Source organism: Choloepus didactylus, chromosome 19, assembly GCF_015220235.1.
Source record: "Choloepus didactylus isolate mChoDid1 chromosome 19, mChoDid1.pri, whole genome shotgun sequence".
In the NCBI taxonomy this organism is placed as follows: domain Eukaryota; kingdom Metazoa; phylum Chordata; class Mammalia; order Pilosa; family Megalonychidae; genus Choloepus; species Choloepus didactylus.
Genome location: NC_051325.1, coordinates 14,052,630 through 14,076,529, shown reverse-complemented (window position 1 = coordinate 14,076,529; position 23,900 = coordinate 14,052,630). Strand labels below are relative to the sequence as shown.

The 23,900-nt window shown below is 41.0% G+C and overlaps 1 protein-coding gene across 7 annotated transcripts in view; it reads left to right on the top strand.

The window, feature by feature from the left end:
- CFAP61 (cilia and flagella associated protein 61) overlaps positions 1-23,900 on the top strand; it is a 302,443-nt gene that overhangs the window by 70,093 nt on the left and 208,450 nt on the right. For 6 of the 7 annotated variants that reach the window (XM_037812260.1, XM_037812258.1, XM_037812256.1 and 3 more), the window contains 4 exons: positions 4,162-4,236; positions 8,478-8,656; positions 10,325-10,364; positions 13,013-13,152. In XM_037812260.1, coding sequence (XP_037668188.1) covers positions 4,162-4,236; positions 8,478-8,656; positions 10,325-10,364; positions 13,013-13,152 — 434 coding nt within the window. The remainder of the gene's footprint in view (positions 1-4,161; positions 4,237-8,477; positions 8,657-10,324; positions 10,365-13,012; positions 13,153-23,900) is intronic. The other variant, XM_037812259.1, reaches the window with a different exon arrangement.

The following is a 23,900-nucleotide window of genomic DNA, read 5'->3' as shown; positions in this document are numbered from 1 at the left end:
CAGTGAATATTTTTTTCAAAAATAAAGGTGAAATAAAGACTTCTACATTTACATAAAAAGCTGAAAGAGTTTGTCACCAACAGACCCACACTACAAGAAATGTTAAGGGAAGTCCTTCAGGTAGAAGGACAGTAATACCAGATGGAAATCTGGACCTATAAAAAGGAATGAAGAACACTGGAAACAGCAACAAAATGGTAAATATATAAGGTTTTGTTCTTATTAAATCATTTAAAAAGGATAATTGACTATTTAAACAAAAATGAAAACAACATCGTGTGAGGTTTATAACATATGTGAAAATAAAATGTATGACAAAATAGCACAAAGACTGGGAGAGGAGAAATGTGCATATACTATTGTATATACTCTACCTGAAGTGGTATGATATCATCTGATGATAGTTCGTGATAAGTTAAAGATATTTAATAATTCTACTCAAGAAATAAAATGGAATAATAAAAATTACTTAACCAAAAGAAAAAAGAGAGGAAAAAGGGAACAAAGAACAGATGGGCCAAATAGAAAACATATAGCAGGAAAACAGACTTAAACCTAAGCAGATCTCCAATCATATTCAAGATAAATGATCTAAATATCCCAATTAAAGAGCAGAGATTGTTAGATTGGGTTTTAAAGACAAGGTTCAAATATTTGTTGACTACAAAAACGCACTTTAAAGATAAAGAAACAATAGGTTAAAATTAAAAGGATGGAAAAAGATACAAACACTAATCCAAAGAAAGCTGGAATGATTATATTAACATTAGACAAAGTACACTTCAGAATAGAGAATTTTACCAGGGATAAAGAAGGTCAACAGAACTAACATCCTTAAATGTGTATGCCCCTAACAGTAAAACTTCAAAATACATGAAGCAAAAATCAATAGAACTGCAAGGAGAAATAGACTAATCCACAATTATAGCCAAAGATTTCAAAATCCCTCTCTTAATAATTGATAGAACAAGTAGAAAATCAGTAAGGATATAAAACATTTTAAGAATGCTATTAACCAACTTCACGTAAATGATAGTTTTAGAGGGGAACTAGCGATAGAGAGCAATTAAGGAAGGGGGAACAATAATCCAAGAAGAACAGATAAGCTATCATGGGTAGATTTAATGTTCTGGGAATGCCCAGGAATGTCTATGGTCTGTTAATTTCTGATGGGTATAGTAGGACCAAGTTCACAGAAATGTTGTTATATTAGGTTACTTTCTTGGGGTAGAGTAAGAACACGTTGGAAGTAAAGTAGTTATCTTAGGTTAGTTGTCTTTTTCTTACTCCCTTGTTATGGTCTCTTTGAAATTTTCTTTTATTTCTTTTATTTTTTAAATTTTTTTTAAATTTTTTTAATTTTTCATACAGTTGATTTAGAAAAAAAAAGTTAAACAACAACAACAACAAAAAAAAAAACAAGGAAAAAAATATGCAGAGCCCCCTTGAGGAGCTGGTGGAGAATGCAGGGGTATTGGCCTGCCCTACCTCGATGGTTGCTAACATGCCCACAGACATAGGGGATTGGTGGTTTGATGGGTTGAGCCCTCTACTATAGGTTTTACCCTTGGGAAGACGGTTGTTGCAAAGGAGAGGCTAGGCCTCCCTATAATTGTGCCTAAGAGCCTCCTCCCGAATGCCTCTTTGTTGCTCAGATATGGCCCTCTCTCTAGCTAACCCAACTTGACAGGTGAAATCACTGCCCTCCCCCCTATGTGGGATCAGACACCCAGGGGAGTGAATCTCCCTGGCAACGTGGAAGATGACTCCCCGGAAGGAATGTAGACCCGGCATCGTGGGTTGGAGAACATCTTCTTGATCAAAAAGGGGATGTGAAAGGAAATGAAATAAGCTTCAGTGGCAGAGAGATTCCAAAAGGAGCCGAGAGGTCACTCTGGTGGGCACTCTTATGCACACTTTAGACAACCCTTTTTGGGTTCTAATGAATTGGGGTAGCTGGTGGTGGATACTTGAAACTGTCAAGCTACAACCCAGAACTCATGAATCTTGAAGACAATTGTATAAAAATGTGGCTTATGAGGGGAAACAGTGGGATTGGGGGGGGCCATAGGGATCACACTCCCATTTGTCTAGTTTGTGGATGGATGAGTGGAAAGGTGGGGGAAGGAAACAAACAAACAAACAAACAGACAAGGGCGCCCAGTGTTCTTTTTTACTTTAGTTGCCCTTTTTCACTTTAATTATTATTCTGGTTATTTTTGTATGTGTGGTAATGAGGGTGTCGGGGATTGATTTTGGTAATGAATGTACAACTATGTAATGGTACTGTGAACAATCGAATGTACGATTTGTTTAGTATGACTGCGTGGTATGTGAATATATCTCAATAAAATGAATAAAAAAAAAATGACAGTTTTAGAACACTCCAGCCAGCAGCAGCAGAATACCCATTCTTCTCAAGTGCACATGGAACATTTACCAAAATAAATCATATTCTGGGATATAAACAAGTATCAATAAATTTAGAAGGATTCAAGTCATCTAAAGTATGTTCTTTCACCACAAAAGACATTACACGAAATAAAACTACAGACCAATATCCTCAAGAACAGTGGGGTTTATACTGGGAATACAAGGTCATTTAACATTCAATCAATATAATTCACCATATAAACAAACTAAAACAGGAAAACCATATGTTTTCTCTCATAGATGCAGAAAGAGCATTTGAAAATTCAACATTTATTCCTCATAAAAACTCTCAGAAAACTAGAAATGGAAGAGAACTTCCTCACTTTGATAAAGGTCTTTTTTTTTTTTGTGAAAAACTTACAGCTAACATCATAGTTAATGGTAAAAGATGGAATGCTTTTAGATGTCCATGTGCAAAAATTTAAAAAGACCTCAATCCATCCTCATACCATGTATACAATTGATCATGGTATGACCAAATGGATCACAGACCTAAATGTAAAACCTAAAACTATACAATTTCTAGAATAACAGATAACATAGGAGAAAAACTTCATGACGTAAGATTTCTTAGCTACAACATCAAAAGCGCAATGCAGAAAGGACAGATTGATAAATTAGACTTCATCAAAATTAGAAATTTCCTTTTGAGAGACACAAGTAAGAGAATGAAAAGACAAGCCACAAATGGGAGAAAATGTTTATAAATCATATATCTGATAAAACTAAGAAAAAAAAAGCTAAAAACTACAACTAAACAAAATCTCAAAATGTAATAAGCGATAAGCATCCTAATAGAATATGGGCAACAAATTTGAACAGACACTTTCCACAGGAAAACAGATGACTTGAAATAATATTCAATCTCATTAATCATTGGGGAAATGCAAATTAAAACCACAATCAGGTACAACCACACATCTATCAGAATGGGGAAAATTAAAAAGATAGAGTATTTCAAATGTTGATGAGGATGCAGAAAAAGTATGGGACATCCACACCATGGAATATTCCCGAGCAATAAAAAGGAATGAACTGTTGATACATGCAGTAACATGAATTGCAATTTAATTATGCTGCATGAAAGAAACCAGACAAAAAGAGTACGTACTGCATGATTTCATTTATATAAAATTCCAGAAAATACAAACTAAAGTCACAAAAGGCAGATCAGTGTTTGCCTGTGGTTGTTGGGAGGGATGGACACATGGAAACATAGAAACTTTGGGGAATGCTGAATATGTTCATTACCTTGATTGTGGTAATATTTTTATGGGTGCATATGTAAGTCAAAACTTTTGAAAATGTACACTTTAAATATGTGCAGCTTATTGTGTGTTAATTACACTTCAGTAAGAGCTGTTAAAAAAAAGCAAAACCTGATGCAGCTTTAAAGTTACACAGAAGAACAAGAATAATGGATTATAACTAATATGTACATAGAACTTAGGAGTTGCCAGGATGGTGATAAGCATCTCTCTCTCTCCTCTCTCTTTCTCTTTCTTACCTACCTATATGTCTATCTTTATTATATCTCCACCACAGTCTTATGAGATAAACACTGTTATTATGTCCTTTTTACAGACGAGGAAACACACAACTTTCCCAGTGTACACAACCAGTAAGCTTTGTAGCCAGGATTTGAACCTAGGCAGCTTGCTCCAGAGTCTGGGCTCAGAACCACTGTAGCGCTGATTAATTCCTGTGTCTCACCATTGTCATTTGCAGGCAAAACCCGTGGAAGAAGCTGTGACCGAGGAACTTTTATCAGTGGTTCAAAGTGGCTATGCTAGTGAAGTGGAGGTGAGGTTGGATCAGGGCCTTTGCATACCTGCTGGAACCCCACAGGATTTCTCCTTTCCTCTTGGGAGCTTTCGTGGGCCCCATTCTTCTCCAGGCCTCTCCTGCCTCTCTACCAGTTCATGTCTACCACCTTCTTTGGGACCTGCTCCGCACAAAGTCTCTCCTGATTTTTTAATCCACTGGGACTAATCCTTTGTTCTACATCCCCTGCACAGTTGGTCCTATAAGTTATGTTTTCGACATCAATTATTTACAACAATATGGGTAAATACAGTTTTTTTCTCTCCTTCCCTTTGCCCAAAGAGAGAAAACCATTTTGAGGGGCAAATATTCCTACAAATTTTCTCCAACTATATATATCATGTGCATGCTCATATGCCCACATACTTACCTGTATGTATCATGTATCATTCATATGCATTTTAGATTCCCGTGACTGCTCCCTCCTGTGCCAACTGGCACTAGCCCCAGGGGGCTTCACCATCCTTGTTGCTTTCCCTGAACCCTGCCACTCCTTTTCATGTGGTCCTTTGTTAAACTTGCTCTGCCCACTCCATTGGAGGCTGCCATCTGTTTCTTGCCAGAAACCTGGTGATTCAGGTAGAGAGTGGCAGAGTTCTGTGGAACCCTGCTGAGTATTTCAAACTTTTCCTAAGAAACACAGGATGCCATTGAAGGTTTTTAGTGGGGAATTGGTGTGTTCCTACAGTACCTTCCCCTAGGGATGAGTACCACTCTGACCCTTCAGTCAATGCCCAAGAGCCTCTTGGTGCTAGCTGACCATCTCACCGTAAGTTGGCCTGAGAAGTCCAGAGGACCCTTGAGGAGGGAACAGGGAACCGAGGTTTAGTCAGATCCATGGAAGTTCTAGAACAAATTCGCTAAAGTGGTATCATCCCTGGCATTAGAGTTCTGAGAAAGGGCCAGATAGTTGCACCCCTCTCCTTGCCAGATACTGACCAAATTAAGAAGTCTACACAGAAGTCAGCTAGGAATACAAATAGTACTTTATTTTGGCTAAACTGAACTGAAGAACAAAACTCGGACCTGTAACACCACTCAGACCTATAACTCTTGCTCCCTGTTGAATTAAACATACACACCTGGCTATAGGCAGTTCTTACCCCCAGGGCTGGGTCTGACCCCTGGGCCAATCATGTGGAGAAGAAGAGGAAGTGTGCAGTCTGGGAATAGATGTCCACTGAGAAGAGCTGGCACTCGGCAGGCACAGGGTCCATTTCCTGAGTCTCCCCTCAGATATGCTGTTGACCCCCTTGGGCACACATCATTCTCAAGCACCCTGAGGACAAGGACTGTAAGTGCCCCTTGGTCTTTCTCTGGTGCTGTACATTCAGGGTGGCCAAACTCTTTGGGGGGTGTGTCAGCCAAAGACTGCGAGCAGCTGGATAATCAATATCCCAGCTCCTTTCCTCCTCAGGTGGGAAAGCTCAGAGAGGCCCCTATTCATTAAAGCATTCCGTATTGGCTCCTTCCCTTCCCTGTCTCACTTCCCCACTCTCCATGCAGACTTTCTGGCATCACTCCCCAAATAAACTATCTACATTCACATTCACAGCTCAGGATTTGTTTCTGGGGAGCCCAAACTAGGACACTCCCTGATCAGACAGGTGATTCGTTGTGCCACGGGGAGGAGTGAGTGAAGGCAGCAGGAAAGGGTAGCAGTTTTCTCTCCAGTATTTGTGAGAGGGTAGCTGTTCTTTATGTGGAGAGAGGGACAGCAGGGCCTCCTCCCTGCATTGAACACTGGAGCCCTAGAAGACATCTGGGTTAGTAAGGTCAGTTGGTCTCCCATGTTTATCTTCCTTCCCATTTGGGATTACCCACTGAAATGATAATAAAGGAATAAAAAGGACGCAAATCCACAAAGACAAAGAGACTGGGAGAGGAGATATCAGAAGATAAGCACTTTCACATATGCTTAGAATAAAAAAAGAAAAATAGATGGAGGAGTTTACACCGGCTTAGCACAGATGACGAAGCAGAAATCCAAGTGCTTTTCTAAGGAGAGAGATTAGTGTAAGGTGAGTGAATTCTTCACATATATCCAGAAAAGGCTGAAGACTTGAAGGATTGCTGAAGGCAGGGGTGAGGAATGGGGCTGAAAACAAGGGGCTTGTCTGACAGAATGACATGTAAGGACTAGAACACTAGATCCCCTCAGACTCCACTGAGCTACTCAACCACACCCCAAGTGAGGAGGCCTGATGACTGTTCTCTGGAGAAACCACACAGAAGCAGCACCAAATTCAAGGTCAGCCTGTGCTGTAGAAAGGTGGGTGATGGCGAAGGACAGAAAATAGACGAGTAGGAATTCTCCAGATCAAACTGAGGAATCCTCGGCCCCCTGCTCCTGCCATGTTCTCAGAATGCCAGAAGCTGGGTCATTGTCCCTGTGTTAGTTTTCTATTGCTGCTCTAACAAATTACCACGAACTTAGTGGTTTAAAAGAATACAAATTTATTATCTTACTGTCCTGGAAGTCAGAAGTCCAAAATGGGTCTCACTATGCTAAAATCAGGGTGTTGGCAGAGCTACGTTCCTCCTGGAGGCTCTCGGGAGAAGCCAGCTCCTTGCCTTTGCCAACTTCTAAAGGTCACTCATTCCTGGGCTCAGGGCCTCCTTCCATCTTCAAAGCCAGCAGCGTAGCATCTTCCAGTCTCACTCTGATGCTAACCCTCCCTTGTGATTAGATTGGGACACCTGGATAATCCAGGATAATCTCCCCGTCTCAAGCTCCTTAACTTAATCAAATCTGCAAAGTTCCTTTATACCATATAATTTAACATAGTCACAAGTTCGGGTGACTAGGATGTGGACATACTCGGAAGGTCATTTTTTCTGCCTGTAACAGTCCGTTGTGTAGGAGATAGGATAATTTAATTCTCATACACACCAACAGCTCTCTCCCTCCCCACCAAAGACTTTGTTTCTCTGTACAAATGTCAGGTCCCTCCAAGTAGTGCCCATTAGCCAGCCTCGCCAGTGGTTATTGAGTTTTACCTCCCAAGCACCATTGTTTTTAGGAAGTTAGACATGGGCTCTGGCAGTATGAGGACATAAACCAAGAGCAAAGAAGACCAGGAAAAGACCTGGAACTTAAGAAACGGGAGCTGCAGAACAAGAAAGCAGATGGTGCAGTCAGGGAAAGCTGCATGACATGGGGAGGTAAGCTGAGTAGAAGAATCACCAGGAGGAGGAAAAATGAAATTTACAGATTATCTGAAATGCCTGATTGTTTGGAAATTAATATTGATAAACATTTGGCAAATCTGATGAAGCACATGAAAAAAACTAGGAAACGAACTGTATGAAAACAAAGTATGCAAATGAGAACAGTCATGCTATTAACAATTACATATTCATAACCCCATATTATAAAATTATCTTAAGGGTGGAGATGGGATTGGGGTAGTATAAGAGGACTAAATCCATCCATCACGTCTAGAATCCAACAGGCAGTTTCAAAAACTGATGAATTAAAAAGTAGCAGCATTAGCATATTATTCGGAAATGTGGAGGCAAGTACCAAAAGAAAAGAAAAAGTTGAATGTGCTAGCTGACCAGGAAAAACTTGGGGGACGGGACTGCTAACTTTCTTTATAAGCTTTTAATGCTAATTTTATTTTTAATTTTTACTGTATGCATGTATTACTTTGATTTAAAAGAACTCCAGGAAGGATCTCAGAATGAATCACTTTCCTCTAACAATTGCAATACCTTCTTAGATGCCTCAGAAATGAGAATGAAGTAGACTCAGCAGTGACTTTCTGGGAGGCTGTGGGCAATTGAACTATTCCCGACCTCAACCTCACCACCAGACTTAGTCCTGGGACTGCCCAAGATGTCCCAAGATCCAAAAACTCTTGTATTACAAAACCCAGTGAAAACACTTTTGGGAACATAGGTGTTTTGTTTATGGAATTAATCCATAAATAATACCACCACACTCTAATCTCTGTCCAGCTGTATTGTTAAAATATGGGTCCTGTAACAAAGGTCAATGAAACCATCCATTTTCTGTCCTTCATTTGAGAACTTGTTTTAGTCATCTTAGAAATTTTGCATGTGTCATTCAGAACATCTTAGAATTAGGCCTGGTGCAGGATGAGTTGTCATTGTGTTCATGCCGGTATACTGTAGGGACAATGCAGCCACCAATTCATTAAACTGGAGAAAATGAATAGGATTTCCATTTGGTTCCTCCTCTCTCCTTGCTCTAGAACATGGAAAAGCTCAGCGAAGTTTCCATTGCAGAGGTGATAGATTACGATGTCAACACTGAGGGTTCGGTGTCCACTTTACTGCCTGAGAAGAAGGGCAACTTCCGCCCCAGCTATAGGGGAACGCCAGCTGCGTTCTGTATTCAGCTGTTTTGTATTGAGGAGAAATATGAAGCCAGGCAAGTACTGACCTCTGGGTCTTCTATATGTTAAGACTTTCTTACGGAGGTGGGGACCCAATGGTTTTATCTTGCAGAGAATCGTTGTCTTCCAAACCTGACTGTGCATGGTAATTTCCCAGGGAGTTTTCAAAAACACAGATTCCTGGGCCCCATTCCCAGAGATTCTATTCCCTAAAATTTGGGTAAGGTCCACAAAACTGGACCAGAAAGCTGTCCAGGTTCTGGCTCACCTGTGTCATTTTGGGGGATCTGAAAAATTGTCACTTTCACAGCCACATGTTGTTCCCTCTAAATTTTGCATTTCTTGGAGAATTTGGATTTGGATTGCTCCTTGTCTGGAGTCTCTTGGTTGCAAGTAACAGAAAATCCAACCCAAACCGGCTTTAAAAAAAAATGGAGTTGTTGTCCCACATAACTAAGGACAAGTCCAGTGGGTAGAACTGATTTTAAATTTGGCTTGACCAGGGCTTAGCTAACCCCTTCAGGGACCAAGTTTCTCTCTCAACCCTTCACTCCAGTTCTGTACTGTTGGCCCCATTCTCAGAGGCTTGTTTGTCCCCTTCTGGGGCCGAGACAGCTGAGAGGGATCCCAGGCTTTTCATCCTTCCTGGCTTCATCCAGGGAGGAGGGACAGTCTGCTTTGGCCCCAGTTTTCTGGCCAAAGTCCTGAGCCAGTGGCTGGGGATAGACGATGCCCATGTCGATTGGCTGAGTGCCATGCCTCATGCTGCACCCTGAATCTGGGGCTGGAGCCCCACCCATGTCTGAGGTCTGAGAGGGCACCAAACAACACTCCAGGGAAGCTGTAGAAGGAGGAGGCAAGGGTACTGAGCAGATAAATCCCTGGTGTCCACCTGACCATTCTGTCACCCCCTTCCTGTCCCTCCAGGGAGTCCGGATATTGGCATTGTCCTTGGTGCCTTCATTCCACTCTTCTTTAGGGCACCACCCACCCACATGCTGTTCAACCTGAAAAGGTTTTGATAGAAGAGTCTGGAGTACTGAGCACTAAAAAAGGATAATCTTTTAGATGACCAAGAACAGTGCTGGGCATGTGTATTTAAACACATTCTCAATTTAGGCTCCTACAGAACATGTTTTCCTTTTACTTTTTTTTCCCACTTAAGTTTTCAGAAAAAGGAAATCTTTCTGTTACCTTGTAGATATCTAAAATGCCTGGAAAGCCCTTCCACCTTTGTTATGTTTTATATTTTTTTCCCTGTGCATTTAGATATGATGGTGCTTAGAATGTAATTTTTGAATTTTTAAACAGAAATTCAATGACGCTTTATGTTTGCCTGTGAATGTACCCCTGTAGCTGGTTGGAAAATGTTTTGCATATGAAAGAGAAAAAGATCAATCTAGCCTATGAATGTCCACCTCTCCCCCAATTCTTCCAAAAAGGAAGGGGCAGATCATATACACAGAACAACCACCCTTCATTCTGCTACTTGAATATGCATAGATTATGAATTTATAAGCATGCCTTCAGTTCTAGAAAATATTACTGACATATGAAACTTATTAGGGTTTGGCTAGACACAGATTCTGACTAGTGGTTGGCTAATCGCTGCCCGGGTGGAAGAGAGCCATAAATCCCTTTATATATATGCTGGTGCTGCCTTTGCTTGCAGGCCTGTGACAGGTTTACTGTCTTGTTCACAGGTCGCTGGACTTTATGAATTTTGTTTTCAGTCTTTTTCCTGTAAGTACATGCTGAATTTTTGGCAATATATTTGCTTTTGTAAGTTAGAGAAATTACAGAAAAGCAAAAATGCCATGTTCATTGTCCAAACATTTAAAATGCCATGAATGATGAAGTTTGAACTGCTTCTGCATTCTGAGAATAAAGCCAAATGGCCTGTCACGAGCTCTTAAAAACAGAAAATATTGTCATTGTCAGTAATTCTTCAGTCATGCTATTTTAACAGTTTTCTTTCAATACATACATTTCTTTTAGAGATAGCTTTTCCGGTGTCTTATTAGAATCGAATCATTAATAAGAATGCTAGTGGTATATGAAAGTGTCAGAAATTACACTGAAGTTCATTAGACTGCTGCGTTACTTTATAACTTACATTGGCCCAAAGTATTCTAGAACTATCATGTTGCTTTCCTGAGGGTAGGAAAGAAGGAACTTGAGGTTGATTCTCTGGTTGGCATTTCTTTCCCTACGGATTCCTTGGGCCCAGCCCAGTGCCTGGCAGGTAGAAGGGACTCCATCCATGCTTGGTGAGTGGGCTCCAGAGCAAACATCCAAGTGCAGACAAGATAGCGAGTGTCATTGTGTCCCAGGCCCAGGGAGAAAGGAAGACAACTGGGGACAAAATCTGTTTTTGATAAAGACTGTTTTTCCATGACAGGCCTATCAGTTGGGCCAAGTCAATACCTGTTCTTCCTCAGTTGGCTAATTATAAGCAAAATATCTATCATCTTATTTTCCTTGATATGGAGGCAAAAAACAAAAACAATCTATCATCTATCATCTTATTTTCCTTGATATGGAGGCAAAAAACAAAAACAAAAACAAAAACAAAAAAAAACACCAACTATGCTTTAATTATGTTGCCTAAAAATTATGAGGTCATAGACATTGGTTTCTCATTAATTAATATAATGAAGCCTTGCAATAATCATGTTCTTCATTGTAATTTTATTGACTCAATTTTAAGACATTTCTGAAGCTCATAAGGCAATGCAGATTACCCTGAACATAGGACTTAACAAAGCCAGTTTCCCTCTAAGATGCCCCAAAGGACTTTCACTAAGTTTATTTCTTTCCTATTTTGAAGTCCATGTAAAGGCAACTCTTCAGCATTACAAAAGAAATGCTGGCTATAAAAAGTTAAAAGACCCGTTTACATTTTGCTTCTATTTTATTTGGGGGCATGGGGGGCGGAGACAGGAACAAAATACCTTCATTACTTCATCTTTAATCCTTCAAATCTAAACCGAAACAACTCATTATATTTAGTCTCCAGAGGAAGCCCACTGTGACTTGGCACCCAATCCTTATTTGCAGCTCAATTCATTCAGCAGCTTGCCTCTAAAGTTCCCCAGAAGGAGCAGTGTTATTTTGCTAGAAAGGAGGAAGATAAGGTCACACAGTGATTCACTCCTTGGTGTTGCACAGATGTCCCCGGGGTTTTGGATTAGTACAAGTAATGCCTTCACAGGGTTCAGGAGGAGGCGAGGTCCCATTGGGACAAATTAGCTCTCGGAAGAGCAGGCTACTTGGGCCGAGACCTGGCACAACATCAAGTGGGATGTGGGGGAGCACAGGCCTAGAGCAGCGCTGCCTGATAGAAATAGGATGCGAGCTCCTAAGTCACTTGAAATGACCTAGCAGCCACATTTAAAAAGTAAAAAAAAAAAAGTCACATCAATTTTCTTAATATTGATAAACTATTCCTATTTTTTAAATGATACTAAGTCTTTGAAATCCAGTGGATATTTTACACTTACAGCACATCTCATTTCAAGTGCTAAATTTCTGTCACAAATACTTGCTCTGTATTTCGATTTCATAAACTTTACATTTGAAAAAGTAGATTCACATGCCCAAGTTGCTCCAAACATACAGAAAACTTTTCCAAAAATATGAATTGACTATCAGTTTTTAAATTTCCGTTTAAATGAATTAAAATGGAATAAAATAAAAAAATTCAGTTCCTCAGTCACACTTGCCGCCTTCTGAGTGCTCAGTAGCCCTATGTGGCTGGTGGCTCCCGGAGTGGACAACACAGGTCTAGAAGAGCTGACTAAGTGGCGTCGGTCACAGAGAATCCTTCTGTATCTGTATTTGAACCCATCCTTGTATCTGCTCACCCAAATGGGATCAAATCTTGATAAAATACACAGAAATCTGTATATGTGTAATCACAGCATTTCAGAGCCAGAAAAGGTCTGGAGTTCTCCCTCTCACCTCACAGAGGAGGGCCCTGGCTCAAGATTTCTTAGTAAGCAAAGGACTTTTGCTCTCACACCATGCTGCCTCATTTACTCCCAGATGCAAGTAAGTTCACAAATGCAAATGTCTTCTTCAATTAAAAAAATCTACTTCTGCAAAAGAGCTATGCTGAATGGGTCTCATTTTTCATATTATAAATTTATTCAGGTTTCAGGCTTGCAGATATTCTCTCCATATGCTTGCAGTTGCTCATTTCCCTGGATTTTATGTGATTACTTTCCAAGTTAGAGGGAAGTTTAATGTAAATAACCTCTCCTTAATCAACCTGTTCTGTTCCTATTTTCCTAAATGCCATTGTTTAAAAGCAACTTGTTTATATTGCTTATCTGAAAACTGGCTTTTTTGATTCTCTCTCCATGTGTCCTGGTTTTCAATTGCTTCAGGACAAGAACTTCTGCATCATTTCTCTGCCCCATCTCACCCCCGAGTTTGTCCTCATCCAGAACTTTGTGAAGGCTATCCCCTTCAACAACTGCACCCTCGAACAAGATCTCTATGTATTCCACCGGGCAGGACTGCTCAAGTAAGTAGGTGCACGGTGGCCAAAACATAGTCTGTGATGTTAAAAAAGGAGAAAGGAACGAGGAGCTGCCTACTTCTTTAAATTAATAATTTATTTTAAAAATTAACCATCTTTTATGGGTGAAAGGCTTAAACAAGTGATTTAAGCCAGTACATTTAGGAAAAGAATAATATTGAGAAGAGACTTGTCCCATCAGTTATGAACACAATAAAGAGTCCAACCAGTGACCCCAATACAGTAAGAATTATGTGTGTATGTGTATGTGTGTGTATACAGACATTTATGAAAAAGTTCTTGTCTGAAAAATTAAAAACTCACAAGCTGAAGTAGTCCTTCATCCCTGTTGCCATCTGAGCCCTCCTCAGGCAGCTTTGTAGTCCTGGGAGTCCAGTTACCCTCCAATCCAGCACTCTCACCCTGTGCTAGTTTGGGTCTATTATGAACCCCATAAAAGGCCATGTTTGCTTAATCCAATTTTGAGGGGGCAGACTTATTATGGATGGAATCTTTTGATTATGTAGTTTCCATGGAGATGTGACCCCGCCTATTAAAGTTGGGTCTTAATTAGTTTACTGGAGTCCTTCAGAGAGCTCAGGGGCTGACGCAGACTGGAGATGCTAAGCTAAGAGATGAAATACAGAATTTTACCCCCGGGAGAAGCTAAGAGAGTTTGCCTCCGGGAGGAGCTGAGACAGAAGCTTAGAGACATATTAGAGAAGGCATTGAAACCAGATGCTAAACCCAGGAGAGAATGTTCAGCAGGGCCAGCCATGTGCCTTTCCATGTGACAGAGGAACCCCGGATGTCAGCAGCCTTTCCTCAGAGAAGGTGTCTACCGTTTGATGCCTTAATGTGGACATTTTCACGGCCTTAGAACTGTAAATTTGCAACCTAATAAATCCCCATTGAAAAAGCCAATCTGTTTCTGGTATATTGCATTTTCGGCAGCTTTGGCAAACTGAAACTGACCCCCAGGTCTGAGCATGGACATCTAGCACCTTTGGGGTGTGTTACTGTTGCCCCTGAATACCCATTTCCGGTTTAAGAACTTGTGCTAGGACTTTTGGGGGAAGACATCCCTCATCCCCACATGTTTGTCACCATCAGGAGGTCCCTTTTGTGGACCTGACTGGGGGGGAGGGGGCATTATTTTCTAAAGAAAGTTCAGATCTTTCCTTTAAACAGAATTCTAAGTATAAAAAAGCTTTTTAGAGAACTCATAGATCTCTCTGTTTAGCAATGGTAGTTTTGCCTGTCGGGATCACTCAACTCCTACAGATAACAATGTACCCAAGACTGTCCCCCTCCCTCTGCTCTTTTAAAGCCCAAACTCCTGCACCACCCCCAGACAGCTGATGTTGGCTAGGAAAGTGGAAGGAGGCCAGCTGGCCTGAAGAAATTCAGGTGGAGATGTGAAGGAAGGACAGTTTACACCCTGACATCCCAGAGAGATTTGTTTTTTCTAAAAATGAATTTGGAGGAATTTCAGACATCACAAAATGAAGTTCAGAAATGTGAGATGGGAGCCACATTAAAGGGGACAAACCATTGTGACTTGTTCCCTGACATCGGTTGCCCCAAGGAGGCACTGATGTCACCAGGCCTTCCCTTTCTCCGCTCTTCACCCACAAGAATTCTCTGAAAGTTCCAAGATTTTTTTCAAAGTCACTCCCGCATACCCCCAGTCATCCTCTGATCTTGTCAGGAGCAGAGGAGAGATCCAAGTGCACCATCCGGCATCCTTTGTAAATCAGGGACCTGTGCAGTGACGCTCTGTGACATGCACAGTTTGGGTCTGTGTGGACCCACACTTGGCTTCAGTAACTGAGACCTTACAAGGGGTTGTTCATCCCTATGTCAAAGACAATCAATCCAGGGATGGGCTGGCAGCTCCCGAAGGCTGTCCCGGGCCATGGCACCTTCCACCTTTCTGCCCTTTGGCACATGGCTTCCATTCCCAAGGTCACCTTATCTCAACTCAGGGAGAGCTCTGCCTTCCATAGGTTCTGCCCCAGGATGGTTGGGGACCAGCAGCAGCAGCATCCACTGCCTCCAGGTGAATCTCCATCACTCATCCAATAAATATGCACTGACTAGCACTGTGGGCCACCCTTCCAGGCACCGGGGAAACATGAGAGGCCCAAACTGACCAAAGGGTCTGCCCGCAGGGAACCTGCATTCTCACCTGGTTATGCAGGGAGGGCCTGACTGAGAAGGCAGCATTGTGCAAAGACCTGAAGGTGTGCAGGGAGCCATGTGGCTCTCTGGGGTGGGAACTGTGCCAGGCAGAGGGCATGGCAAGGGCACACGTCCATGGCAAGGCACACGTCCACAACACCTACTCTTCTTATACCATAGTTTTAAAATATGCCATGTTCTTCCATTTCTTGCTTCACTTCCCTTGACATTTGAGATAGATCACTCCCACTCTTAATATTGGTTGCTTTAAATTTCATGACTTCAGGTTCTGGTCTCCCTGTAGTCTTGTTCTTCTTCCCTTGGGAAATTATATATGTGCCTGTCACTTGCCCTCTGGCCATGCTGGTTAGCGCTGGAGAAAAAGAATTCATTCCGTTGTGAGCCACGTCTGCCTCTTATGTCAACAAATCCATTCCAGGTCCCCTATCGTTTCATTTAGTGAGTGCTTGTCTTTAAGATGACGTTTCTTAATATTTTTGCTAATTCTTGCCTTAAATATATGTAAATTAAATGCTTTCTTTCTAACACATTTTACTTGGTTTAGTAATCCCTGGAAAGTTTCCAAACTTACTTAGGGTTAGTATGTGGAATAAATAATTCTTTTCACTTTTCCCCCTGCCGGTCCATTCCCAACCTTCACACTGGCTTTTCCTTCCTCTTGTTTAATCATTAGCTTATTCATTGGGTGAACTGGCCACTCTTGCCATCCGCTGCCCTTCCAAACTATGCTCTTCTAAAATTTGCCATTTTTAGTATGTGTGTATGGGGGGATAGGTTTCAAACTTATTTATTCAACTAACATTTATTGTGCTAAAATTATTTTCTATGAATAAATATTTACTGCTGAGTTAAATCATACAACCGATTGTCAGCTTGACCTTAACATACTTAATCAACTGCCTCCCACCCCTGCTGTGATAGTTTTATTTGCTTCCTGGTTGCTGTATCTCCTACCACATCACCATTATACCTATTTCAGGCTCACGTTTATCACAGAGAGCATTTTAGTGCTATCAGTCTGCGTGGTGCTGTTAGTCTGCCTCCATGAATAGAACCCAATAGAAACTTGCATTTTTATTTTCTATTTTTGTGGTGGTTGTTTTGTTTTGCCCTTTTTTTTTTTTTTTTTGGTTTAAACAGAAATACCCATGATTGTCAATTAATTTTATGTTTCTATTGCATAGAGCATGCCTTTAGGATTCAGAAATAGATGACCATTTCTTTTTTTCCATCATTTTTGTTTTCAATTACTGACATCAGAAAATGCCCTGCTTTCTGCTAGGTTAAGTGAGTCACGTACACATAGACTTATAGGTGTCTGCAACAATTCATTCATTCAATTTGTGGTTGAAGAATGAACTGATAAATCTTATTCCTTCTACTTTAAATAAGATTTCCTCTTCTGTGATGTGTGCAGTCTGACAAAACACTATAGATTCTGGCCCCTGAAGCCAGAGTCAGCCAAAAATGGGAGAAGAAAACCTGTTGCCATGAAGCAGGGGACCACAGTGCAGCACTTTCTAGACAAAAGAAGTTACCACTGGGCAAGGGCATCACTGTTTCTTCATGTAGAGGTGATGGTTCCTAAGCAACCACGGATCTGGGCATGCAGCACACCAGAGAGACAAAGACAGAGGCGACCTGGGGGAGCTGCAGGAGCACGGGAAGGGTTAGGAAACCCCACGCGGACCCTCTCAGTAGAGGGGAAGAAGCCATGTCACTACATCAGGACAACCACAGCTAAACTCTCTGGTTCAAGGTGGCTTTAGAACCATACCTGAACCCTTAGAAAAGAGTGGCTGAGCCTTCCCAGTCTCCAAGTGTACATTCGCTTACAGGAAGGTCAGGCAAAGTGTACGCAGAACAAGCAGAGGGAGGTAGAAGTGTTCTCCTTCCACGTTATACCCTATGGGACAGGAACACGGGGCCTATCACAGAGGATAGGATGAAGGGGTGATGATTAGAATCTCCTGACTTTGAAACTTGTGGAAAGTAGAAGCCAATGAAAGCAGAGCAACATGTAGCTATGTCCAGTGAGCCCACCGTTTCCTGCAGGCCCTCAAGGCCGGGTTCTGACATGTAAACATCAAAATGGACATTGTATTTTTGGATATTTACTTGGCAGATTAAAGCTCCTTCCCATTCATTTAGAAGGTATTGATATCATTTTTAAGCCCTAAGTGAATGTTTTTAGTCTTTATGATTTATCTGAGAATACGACAGGCAATAAAGATAGCTGCTTGATTTTTTGACAGTAAATGCTATCTCTTTTTGGTGCATACACATGTGTATAACATCCATATATGTTTTTTTTAAATTCATTTTTATTGAGATATATTCAAATACCATGCAGTCATACAAAACAAAGCGTACATTCAGTTGTTTACAGTATCATTATATAGTTGTACATTCATCACCAAAATAAATTTTTGACATTTTCATTACCACACACACAAAAATAATAAGAATAAAAATTAAAGTGAAAAAGAACAATTAAAGTAAAAAAGAACACTGGGTGCCTTTTTTTCCCTCCCCCATTTTTCTACTCATCCATCCATACACTGGACAAAGGGGAGTGTGGTCCATATGGCTTTCCCAATCACATTGTCACCCCTCATAAGCTACATTTTTATACAATCATCTTCAAGATTCATGGGTTCTGGGTTGTAGTTTGATAGTTTCAGATATTTACTGCTAGCTATTCCAATTCATTAGAACCTAAAAACAGTTGTCTATATTGTGCGTAAGAGTGCCCACCAGAGTGACCTCTCGGCTCCTTTTGGAATCTCTCTGCCACTGAAGCTTATTTCATTTCCTTTCACATCCCCCTTTTGGTCAAGAAGATGTTCTCCATCCCATGATGCTGGGTCTAAATTCCTCCCTGGGAGTCATATGTATAGTTCTTTAATTCTGGTAAATTTCAGCTACTGCCTCTTCAATTACTGCTTCTCCTCCATTTTGCCCATTCTTTTCTTCCAGAATTCCTCTTAGATTTATTGTGTCGTCTTTCAATATATTCTGCATGTCTCCTAACTCTTCCTTAAAACTTTTTATGGGTTCTTCGCTGCATTTTGAGTGAATTTTGCTATACTGTCATCCAATTTGCTCTTTTAGTAGTGCCCAGCTCTGGCGTATTAACTTTTTTTTTTTTTTTTTTGAAATAAATTCAAAGTTATAGGAACAGTTGCAAAAACAATACTAACCCCATACAAAGAATTCCATCATACCCTGACCCCCCTCCCCTGATAGCTCAATCCACCAACCTTAACATGCTGTCACATCGTTATTTCTTTCCCTCCCTCCCTCCCTATCTATCATCCATCATCTATTGCTCTGTCTTCTGAACATATGAGAGCTAGTTGCACACATCCTTGAACATACACTATAATTCATGCATACAACTTCCCATGAACAAGAACATTCTTTTATGCAATTCCATTAAGTGCAGCTACGAAGTACAAGAGATTCAACAATGATACAAAGCTTACATTCTATATTTCCTTTACCTTATGTCTCAACTGTGTTTCTTTGGGCCACCTGTCCTCTATCCTCCAATCCCATCCAAGTTCATCCTTGGCATTCAATCATCATCTATTTAGACTGTGTTTTTTTTATTTTTTTTATTTTTTTTCAGTTGTGGAAACATATATACAGCCTAAATCTTCCCATTCCACCCCCTCCCTAGCCTTCCATTAGTGGGATTAATCACATTTAGAATGTTGTAATGCTCTTTCTCACCATCCATTACTAGAAATTTCCCTTCACCTCAAACAGCAACTCCACCCTCATTTCTTAACTCCCCATTGCCCCTTCCCCCATTTCTCTTAACCCAAACTCTACTTATCATCTCTATGGTTATATTCTCTGATAATTTCTTTGTGTTTGCTGTGGGGGTTAAAATTAACCTCTTAAATCCATATCAATCTAGTTTTTCTTTGATACCACCTTCTCTTCAATAGGACACATAAACTATGTTCCTATACTCCTCCATTCCCCCACCTTTATATAGTTGTCTAAAATTACATATTTCACATTGAGTTCAAAGCCACTGATTTGTCATTAGAGTTTGTGTAATTTATATCATGTAGGAAGTAAATAGTGGAGTTACAGTTCAAAAATTATTGACTTCTATTTGTATTCCATTGTGGTTAGAGAATGCACTTTGAGTATATTCAATTTTTTTTTTTTTTTTTTTAATTTCTTGAGTCTTGTTTTATGTCCCAGCTTATGGTCCCTTCTGGAGAAAGATCCGTGACCACTAGAGAAAAATGAGTGTCCTGGTGCTTTGGGATGTAAGGTACTATATATTTCTATTAAAATTCTCTATATCTCTTTCTTCTTTCTGTTGTTTCTCTGTTGTTGGTAGGGCTCCCTTTAGAATCTGAAGTAGGCAGGTCTTTTATTGGCAAAGTCTCTCAGCATTTGTTTGTCTGTGAAAAATTTAAGCTCTCCCTGGAATTTGAAGGAGAGTTTTGCTGGATAAAGTATTCTTGGTTGGAAATTTTTCTCTCTCAGAATTTTAAATATGTCATGCCACTGCCTTCTCGCCTCCATGGTGGCCCCTGAGTAGTCACAACTTAGTCTTATGTTGTTTCCTTTTTATGTGGTGAATTGCTTTTCTCTTGCTGCTTTCAGAACTTGCTCCTTCTCTTCAGTATTTGAGAGTCTGATCAGAATATGTCTTGGAGTGGGTTTATTTGGATTTATTCTATTTGGAGTTCGCTGGACATTTATGCTTTGTGTATTTATATTGTGTAGAAGGTTGGGGACGTTTTTCCCAACAATTTCTTTGAATACTCTTTCTAGACCTTTACCCTTTTCTTCCCCTTCTGGGACACCAATGAGTCTTAAGTTTAGGCATTTTATTTTATCTATTGTTTCCCTGAGATCCATTTCGATTTTTTTGATTTTTTTCTCCATTCTTTCTTTTGTTCTTTCATTTTCTGTTCTGTGGACTTCTAGGACACTGAGATGTTGTTCAGCTTCCTCTAGTCTTGTATTGTGAATATCCAGAGTCTTTATAATTTGGCCAACAGTTTCTTTTATTTCCATGAGATCTTCTATTTTTTATTTACTCTTGCAATGTCTTGTTTATGCTCTTCTAGGGTCTTTTTTATGTCACTTATACCTTGGGCCATGGTCTTCTTGATGTCCTTTAAATCCTTTGCCATGTTTTCATTCCTTGATTGTATTTCTTTGATTAATTCTGCAAGGAACTTTGTTTCTTCTGATAACTTGATTTGTGTGTTTGGAGTTGGATTCTCCATATTGTCTGGTTTTATCATATGCATTGAGATTTTCTGTTGTTTTTGGCCTCTTGGCATTTGCTCTGCTCAACAGGGTTCTTTCAATTTGTAAAAAAAAAACCTGTCTAATTTTTCGGAAACACTGTTTGGTGACATACACTTTCTCTAACTAACCAGCAGATGGTGTCTGTGAGTCACCTACACCTCTCAAGTCAGTTCTCCACCTTGTCCCCACAGTGTGTGGGGAAATAATTCTTGTGGGGTCCAGCTGGAGAACTCAGCCTGGGTGTGTTGCTGGAGCCCTCCGCCCTGCATGCGGGGCGCTTGTACGGGTGGCCAGGGAGGAAGGACAGCCTCAATATTCAAATCCCCCCGGTTCCCGGAGACTCAAGGCACTGCAAGAGTCCAAGCCTTCATTTCATTTCATCCCCAGCCCCTCTCTCTCGCTGTCCCACAAACCACTGGACTTGGCGTAGTGTCCCTGGGTTCTCTGAGTGGGTCCCCCCGCCCAGCCGTGATACTCCAGGACCTCTGCCGAGGGAATGCCGTGCTACGTCACCAGTGCGCGCCGTCCCTCAAGGGAAGCTCCAGGCCGCCGGGCTGTGCCGGCTCGCTTTCAGCCTGATGCAAAAATGGCTGAACGGGGCATCTCCACACCCCTCTCCTTGCACAGTTCCTCCTTCCCAGCTCCGGGACAACTGGCGGGGCTCTGGGCTTTGGGCACGGCCCCAGGCAGGAGTTTATCCAGCCCTCCTGGGAGCGACCTGCTAGCCGCAGGGTTCCTTTCGGCTTCTGGCTCTCCCCTCCGTTCCCCCGGCCCCAGGGATATCTGCAGTGGGCTATCTTCCAGGCCAGACACCGAGAGGCTGGCCCAGCCCCCTCTTGCTGTGTTTTACTGCGTGGTTCCCACAATCGCAGCTGCAGCCACTCCTGGGTTTTTCCCTTTTATTTTTTTTTTTTATTAAAAGAGCCCGTCGGTCTCCAGACGCCAAACCCTGGCTTCCCCAGATCGCCATGTGGCTGCGGGACTTCCAGCCAGCTTACTCACTCGTTTCAGAATGCGGACTCCCAGTTTGACCAAGTATACAGCCCCTGGGAACTAGCAGATCTCGTCCAGCTGGCGCATTGAGGTAACTGGTATTCTGGGTCACTCTCTGGTCCTTATCTGGTGTTTCTCACGGAGGTGTTCCTTTGTCCTGTCTCACCTAGCCGCCATCTTAATTTTTTCCCCATATATGTTTTAAGATCAATTTCATCTAAATTAAGGATCTTATGTGTGAAAAATAACACATAAAGCTGTATTCTGACAGCTTTGCTTTGAAAGCATTTTATTTTTCGAGGTAGCTAAAACACAGTCTCATAACTCCTGGTCTATTTCTAACCTCATTTATATATCTACATTCTTTGCTCCTGTTACAGATTTCAAGGGTAGCTTAATATGAGATTCCATTTTCATTTAAAACTTTAAAGGATTTCAGAATTATTTCTCAGACTATGGTTCTGGAATCACTAGAGAGTCAGTTCTACAAGGGCAAGAATTTTGGACTGTTCTGCTCACTGATGGATCCCCAGCACCCAAAACACAGCACCTGGCACACAGCAGGTGCTTAACAAATACTTTTTGAATGACTAACTGAATGAACAATTTTTAATAAATGCCATTCTAATAACCAATCTTTAAGAAATATCTTTTGAGACTGTATTTCAGTTTTCACATTTTCTAGATGCTCCTCTCAGTTGCTTTATAAGAGGAACCAGGACACATACTTATAGCCACATTTGTTTTCCCTTCTGCTGGCCACAGGTCCCCATGATCTGGTTCTACTTAAAGCCCTGGCAAACACAGGGCTGCTGTCTCTCGCGCCCCATGTGTAAACTGCAGTACATGCACTAGCCATCTTGCCTCAGAGCCCAGCTGGTAAAAAGGTCACCTGTGAAGCAAACCTACATTCTGTTTTGTGAGCCAGGCAACAAATACTTTAAAAATAGTTCTTAGATGTAAATACTAGCCGCATTCAGTAGAAATACAGTGTGGGCCACATGTTGTAATTTTCCCAATAGCTGCCTTAAAAAAATAAAAAAGAAGCAGGTGAAATGCATTCTAATTTATGTATGTCCATATGTAATATATATTTATTTGACTCAATATATGCAAAATACTATTGTTTCAACATAGAATCAGCATAAAAAAATTAATGAGCTATTTTACCTTCTTTTTTAATACTCAGACTTCAAAATTCAGTGGGTATTTTATACCTACTGCACATTTCAACTTGAACCAGCCACATTTCAAGTGGTCAGTGGCTGCCTGTGGCCAGAGGCTCCCATTTTGGATAGTGAAGCTCTAGAGTTGCACAGAAACATACTGCGATTGCCCACACCACCCTCCCAAAATTTAGGAACAAAGGAGAGTTCTGAAGGTTCTTCTTTGTGCACTGTAAATAGCAGAGACAAGAGCTTCACAATGGTGCAAAATGATTGTGTCCCTAATCATAGAAGAGGTCCATAGACTTGCTGGTGAAATAATGTTTGTTATTTTGTGACGTGGAATAAAACAGCACCATATCAGGCATTTATTGAACATTTGGGGATGCAGATGGCTCGTATATCCTTTAGATTAAGCTTATCCAAATCTTCTAGTCTTTGAAAGCTTGTCTGATACCAATTTCTGGGAGAGGTATATTAAACTCTACCAATGTGATGGAAAATTAGTTCAATTCTTGAAAGTCTGTCAATTTTTGCTTTAATATTCTCCAGCTATACTGTTAGATACCTACAGATTTGATATTGTTATATCTTTCTAGTGAAATTTTACTTCTATAATTAAATAAACACCCCCCATAATGCTTTTTGCCTTAAAGTCTGTTTTATCTGACATTTATATAGATACATCAGCTTATTTTCTGACTATGAGTTACGATTTCCTTTTTCTTTTCCTTTCAACTTTCTTTGTTACTATCTGTTCTAGTTTGCTAATGCTGCCGGAATGCAAGACACCAGAGATGGATTGGCTTTTATAAAAGGGGGTTTATTTGGTTACACAGTTACAGTCTTAAGGCCATAAAGTATCCAAGATAACACATCAGCAATCGGGTACCTTCACTGGAGGATGGCCAATGGTGTCTGGAAAGCCTCTGTTAGCTGGGAAGGCACGTGGCTGGCGTTTGTTCCAAAGTTCTGGTTTCAAAATGGCTTTCTCCCAGGACATTCTTCTCTAGGCTGCAGTTCTTCAAAAATGTCACTCTTAGTTGCACTTGGGGTATTTGTCCTCTCCCAGCTTCTCCAGAGCAAGAGTCTGCTTTC